The following is a 6,763-nucleotide window of genomic DNA, read 5'->3' on the forward strand; positions in this document are numbered from 1 at the left end:
CGGGGCTTGGAGCAACCTGGGATAGTGGAAGGTGTCCCTGCCCATGGCACAGGGTGGCACTGGATGGGCTTTAGGGTCTTTCCCAACCAAACCACTCTGGGATTCCATGGAAGGGTTAGAAATTCCATTCTGTGCATCAGGAGCTGGCCCAAGGGGAGGGTGAGCTCAGCCCATGGATGTGTAGAAGTAGGAGCAAGGGAAGGAGGAGGAAATGGGAGCAGAACTGCCCTCAGTGGCTCAGCAGCCTCTGAACACTTCCAGCTGTGCTGGAAGTGAGTTTCCAAAGCAAACACTGGGATGGCAATTCCTGCCCAAGCCAAAATCCAGAGACACACTGGGGGTGTTCCTATCAGGGGCTTCTCGTAACGGCATGGGGCTGACAGCAGCAGTGAGGTGTCCCCAGAGATAGCTGCCACACACTTGTCACAGTGTTTTACGTTTACATGGCTAAAAATACTCCCTGTGCTTCCTACAAGTGATCTCTTATCAGCCCTGTGGTTTGTGCCCCATGCACTCACATCCTCCACCCCAGTGTGCAGCCAGCAGATGTCAAACTGGCTTTTTCTCCCTGCCCGGTCCTGGGAGCTGCTGGGAGGGAGGACAAACCTCAGGGTGATGTCTGTGTTAAAACAATGCTGGCTTAATTCCTCCCAGCATCAGTGCCCTCTCCTGGATGGATTGCTTGGAATGATCTGTATCTTTATGGGAGAGGTTTCTGAGGCACTCGGTTATGTATTTTAATACATCACTTACATAAAAGGACTTTTTGATACCAATAATCAACACAATGGAGCTGTCCTACATATGGAATATAATAAATAAAAAGTGTGTGTAGTAAATGTAGTTACAGCTCCCTGGGAATGCTGAACTGTTGCTAATTCCAGAATCAACGCTGTTAGTGCAAGAGCTGATCCTTTAATTGCTTGGAAAGTGAATGGAAGTTTTTTAATTTGAAAACTGAAATCCTGTGGAAAGTTTTATTGCAATTTTGATCAGTCATGGGCAGCAGGCTCACATTACTGCAAAAATACTGGATTTGAATGATATTTGGCATTAAATTACTCAAAAGGATTCTGCATTTTCCAGAAGTCCTTGTGCTGGCTGTTGTGTGTTTTCTGAGCTTTTTTTTTTCTCATTTTATGAAAGACTCTGAGGTATAAATTAAGATGTTCAGAAAGTTGCTGCAGGTGCAGACAGAACTAACTATTCCAAAAATGCAAAGAATTGAAGTGTGTAATACCTCTTCATTTACTTTGATATGGGCAATAAACATTATAACAATGGAAAAAAGGACTTCAAGATAAAATTTGTGTGTGGGCACAAAAGTTTGTCTTAACTGTAATACCCCGTGAGAGAAGAGCATGGGCTCCATGAAAATCAATTACTTAAGTAAACAACCAAATATTTTCATTTGTCCAGCTCCATTGTTAGCTCAAGTGTCCTTAACATGAAGGAAGTAAACCCATTTAATACCTGTGCAGTCTGCCTGACTGCCTGGCCCACAGAACGCCCGTGTCCTGGCGGAGCTGTGCTCTGTGACTCAGCATTCTGGAATATGACAAATGTGATTTTGAGCCCGTGCAAATCCCTGCCTGGCCGGGCACGGCCGGAAGGGCGGCAGGCAAAACCCGCCCGTGTGCCGGGAGATCCCGGGGCTCTGTCCCAGCCCCTCGTGGGAAGGGGGTGGTGTTGGTGTGCAGGGACAGCTAACTGAGAGCAAAGCACATAATCAGGGAAATTTTACTGAGGGCAAGCAAAGCACTCAAAGGTGAGAGAGGAACAAAGGAGAGCTGAAGTGTGAAAACAGGAGATGCTGAACCATGGCTGTGCAGTCATGGAAAACGTTGTGGATTGAACAGTGAACACTGTCCACCCGAGTTTCCATAACTCAGAAAACCCATATTCAGACAGGCCATGGTGAAAACTTTTTGATTTTTCTCTTTTCCTCTCTAAATTTGTGGAGAAAGAGGAAGTGAAATGAAACACATGTGCAAAGCATGTCACTTTGGATGGTGTATTTTAGTTTTTTAAATCCATAGAATCCCAGAATGGGTTGAATTGGATGGGACCTTAAAGCCCATCCCACCTCACTGCCATGGGCAGGGACACCTTGCACTGGAGTTAATGGTGAGCTTTTGAAATTTGTAACCTGTCCTAGATTTTTAAAGGAATGTGGATGTTGCTCCTCTCAGTGTTGCAACGTTTAAGTGATTTATTTACCATCATCTGTTTTTCAGAAGTACTTGATGTATTTGTACAGATTTTTATCAAGACTTAAGGTGAACATAAGTCACTTGAGAAAATGCAGCTTAGTCATCTAAACTAGCAAGGGCTGGATTTGTAAAGGCATTTCAGAGTCAATACATTTCTCATTGTGTTTTCAGGGGCCTTCATCAGAGCTCCTTCTGAAAAACTAATTTAAAAAATGCATCTGAAATATGGACATTTAGGCCTTTTGATGTCCTTAGAAACTGGACCCTAAGTGGAAAATTGCTCTAATTTCCACTTGCATTTAATTTGCATGAAAAGCATTTATTTTGCTGTAAGAAGAGATCTAGACTTTTGAGCTTCCTCTGTGTATCTGTATATTTATTTTTCTTTTTTTACTAAGAGGGAGATTGTTTATTTCAGTAGTGGCAAGTTTCTTCCAAGTGTATGACCATGGCCAAATATTAATAACTGTGTATAACTGTAATCCTCAGTGTGTTGTTTTGGGTGAGACACAGGGAAAGAAGATACTGCTTTTCTGTTTTGCCAGCTCTCTGTGTTTTCACTTGCCTTTCAGAGGATCCCAGTCTTAAACCAGACTTAATTTCCTTGGCAGTACAACAGCTGGAATGATGGAGGTTGCTGCTTAAGTCAATAAAAAGTAATTTTTGTGGAGGCATTCGTAAAACAGTTATGAACTTGCAATAGAAATAGTGGTATTATCTGTGCTGCTGGGAAGAGAGCAAACTGGGAAGCGGTGGCTTGGCCTTGCTTTGATGGTAGGCATAAGAATTTAGGCATATGAGTTTAGGCATATGGGAGATGCAAACAAATTACTTTATAGAGTGCTTGTTGTCAGGGAGTGTTGTGTAGTATCCCCCATTACCAGCCAGAGCTGTGGGACATCAGAATTGCACATGAACTTCACCTATCAGCTGAGAACTAAACCCAGCACACCTATGTCCCGTCCTTGTCACTTAATTATGACTCCTCTTCACTGTTAAATATTCAGTGATCTCTGATTTGTGGTCTCCAGCGAGGACAAGCTCTTTCTTGACAGCTGAGAAAAAGGAGAAGGGTGGTGTGTTTGTACTTTGGGCTGTTTCTTTTAATTACAAGGTTGGATATGACAAAGGAAATGCTTCAGTCTGTATGAAGAAACTGAGGCCAGTTGTGAAACCAACTTCATCAATCTGGCATACTTGGGAGATAATATAATGGGAGATAATAAAACAACTTTGGACAATTTCAGACAGCAAACTGGAAATAGGGGGCAGCGAGAGCCCATGGATTCTGGGGAGTCACAGCTTGTAAAAGTTCTTGGGGCAGGGTAAATGACAGAGCTGGGATGACTTCACACAGTTGTGTTCCCAGCCCTTCCCAGATACCCACCAAAATCCCCATTTACCCCTCTGTGGAGGAAAACTGGACTTCTTTTTGCCCTCTGGCAGAGGCAGAAATTTGTTCAGGGAGAAGTCTCATCTTCCTTCCTGTTCATCCATCTTGGAAGCTGCAGTGCAGAAGGTGGTGGATGCCACTCAGTCATTGGGATGTCTTCATGTCAGCCCATGCAAGGCTGTGAAATAGGTGTTGCTCCCTAGGAACTCTGGGTTCCCCCAGCTGAACCCTCTTTGCTGGGTCTGATGCTTTTGAGGTCCAGCATCCCACTGGGAGTGTTGGGAAGAGTCTGAATTCCCCTTTTCCCGGGGATGCTGAACCACTTGCAGTGCCATGACAGTTTCAGTGCATCACAGCTGGCATTGCCACAGTTTCCTCCTTGCCTGCTCATTTGGTCTTGGATCCAGATAACCCCTGTGGCTGCCAGGGGAAAATTCCAGAGCCAGGCAGACAGTCCTGGCCGGATCCTGCAGCAGCTGGCACGGCGTGGGGGTGATTCCAGCCAGATAAAGCTGATAAACTCAGTGTCTGGGTCAGGCATGGCTGCAGTGGAGTCACCCCTGCATGGCTGTGGGTGTTTGCTCCTGGAGCCTTTGCCACGGGGATGTGGCCATGCCTTGGCACACCTCAGCCTGCTGCAGGAGTTGTGGTGCTGTCACTGGAGGTGCTTTTTATTGACTCCTGACTCAAATGCCACTTAGGCACTCACAAGTCACTTTGCTGCCTTTAGAAGATTAGTTTTGGCTTTCCTTTTTTTTTTCTTTTTTTTTTTTTTTTGAGAAAATTCTATGTAACCTATAAGATGTTAACTTTATTCTTTATTTGTATGAGAGAGATCCAGTTTGGCTCAGGTCTCTGGGTGTGAGCTGTAGACACAAAATAAGGTTTGGCGTAAAACAACCAGTTCTGGAAAAAAATTAAAAAAAAAAAAGTAAGTATCCAGATGAAAAAAATACCAGGAAAGCACCAGGCAGAGCCTGAATAAGCATGTCCCATAGCAAGGGTATTGTCTATGATTTTAAATTAATTTCAGTGAATTTCCTGAAGGTGGCCTTCTCCCTGGTTGTTTTGGTCCCAGTGAGTGAGTTTATTTTAATGTACTTCACAAGGTCAGTGGGTGGTTAGGAAAAGATAAAAAATATACAGTTGTGTGAGACCTGATCCTGGCTTTAATACCTCACATTTCCTTCCAATCTCTGTGTCCCTGTAAAGGCAGTATTGGCTGCCCTGCAGTCTGCACTGGTGATTCTCAGTGGTGTCCAGCAGGTTGGTCAAACTCAGGGCTATGCAGATAAAACAACAGTTACAGCTGAGTTGGTGACCTCTTTTTATTAAGGCTTTTGCTTTTTGTTTCTTAATTCCATGTCTTTTCCTACTTCCCTGGTTTGTTGAGGACACACCTGCTCCTAGGCAGGCAGCTCCTGCTGTGTGTTTGGGCTTTGCAGGAAACAAGAACCTCCAGAAAGTGCAGGAAAGGTGCTGGTGGCTGTTTTAACAGCTTGCTTTGCACCTTCCTTACATTGTCTCGAGGCTGCTTTCACACTGAATATTGATGTGTACTAGAAAGTACAGCACTAACTCTTACCCCTTGTGTGTGCAGTGTGCATTTTTCTGCTCCAGAACACAGACTTTGAAGTAATTCCTCTCATTCTTTTTAGCAGGGGAAGGCAATTACCAAGACAAGCTGTAAAATAGCCCATTTTTATTTTTCCCTTGCCGTTCTCAGTGGTTCCTGCCTGACTAAATGCCTCGGAGCAGGTTCTGTGGTGAGAGGGAGTGTTGTTGGTTGAGATTAGTAGGTGTGGCTGCAGGAAAATCCAGCAGCCCCAGTGCAGGTACCTCTTGGTAAAGCTCCAGGGTGCAGTTCAGCTTTAGGATGCTCTATCCAGTATGAGTTTCCCTTTTGTTTTGACTGGGTGATTTCTCTCTCTCTGTTTTTGGACAAAATGAAAGCTTATTTTGAGAGATGGGGTGTTTCTTGGTTCTGGATCTTAATCACCTCTCACACTCTGACTTTCAGGTGGAGCACCAGTACTCACACATATTCACTGTGACAGTAAGGAAAGCCACAAATGTCACCAAAGGAGCCATTGGTGACATGCGTGAGTATCTCTCTTTCTATTTTGCTTTTCCCCTGTGAGCCTGGGCAGGGAGGGGGAGCTGGTGACTCATTGTGCATTAAATGGTTGTCAGTGGGCTGGTGGTGGATTTCTGTCTGTCTGTCTGTCTAAAGCCAGGGCAGTGTCCCCGTGTCGGTGCTCACTCTCACTCAGAGAGCAGATGTGCCGCTCCTTCTTTCACTGATCCAGGAGGGCTGAGTGAGGTGTAAACGATTTGCCTACAAGCCAGCAACACCTACAATTAGCTTTTTGGCTCGGTCAGAAGTGCTGTGTGAGTGCAGTGAAACTGGAAATTGCTGCCACCTCACAGGGCTGTGGTTTGGTGGGGTATAAAAAGAGCCTCAGCTCTGCTGAGTCAGTGCAGAAAGCAGAAAAAAATGTAACTCCATTAAAAAAACCCACCCAAATGGGCCAGCAGATCTTGTGGTGAAGAGATGAATGACAACAGCACCTCTTCCTCTTTCTGGGAGGCTGCTGAGCCTCTGGACTTCACAGCTGAACAGGAAACTACTAGGAAGAACAACTCTGCTCTGCTTTTAAGGAGGGAAGGAGAGAATATTGGCTGAATTTTCAAAAAGAATATTCCTCCTTCCTTAGATCTGCTTTGCTGCCAGGCCACCTCTCCCTTTTCCCAGTGCTTGCAGGCTAGGGCAGGGAGGATGAGTATGACCTTTGTCTCCTGCTCTCCCATCAAGCTGATTGGACATACAAGTGTTTCCCAACTCCTGGAAGCTACTTTTGGGTCAAAGTACAGCAGCTGCTCTGACCCACCCATCCTGCTCTTTGCTTCAGGGGGTTTTCATAATTGAAATCTGCTGTTGATGCTAAAATTGCAGGAGGGTTGCTTGAGAGGAGGATGTTCAACAGCCACAAGTACAAGGGAAGAGAGGGGAGCCCTGGCAAAGGGGAAAAGAGGGAATTGGGAGTCTGTCATCCCCTGGGGGGTGAGGGGAAGGAGCACACAGGGAAGATGCAGTGGTGTATGGATGCAGATGTATATCATTTCATACATATGGTGGTCTTTAGGTAAGAAGACC

General features: G+C 45.2%; 1 protein-coding gene across 1 annotated transcript in view; it reads left to right on the forward strand.

The window, feature by feature from the left end:
• PLA2G4A (phospholipase A2 group IVA) overlaps positions 1 to 6,763 on the forward strand; it is a 52,116-nt gene that overhangs the window by 993 nt on the left and 44,360 nt on the right. The window contains exon 3 of the mRNA XM_031059189.1: positions 5,627 to 5,708. Within this exon, the coding sequence (XP_030915049.1) occupies positions 5,627 to 5,708 (82 nt within the window). The remainder of the gene's footprint in view (positions 1 to 5,626; positions 5,709 to 6,763) is intronic.

Source organism: Geospiza fortis, unplaced genomic scaffold (genome assembly GCF_000277835.1).
Source record: "Geospiza fortis unplaced genomic scaffold, GeoFor_1.0 scaffold229, whole genome shotgun sequence".
NCBI classification, from domain to species: Eukaryota; Metazoa; Chordata; class Aves; order Passeriformes; family Thraupidae; genus Geospiza; species Geospiza fortis.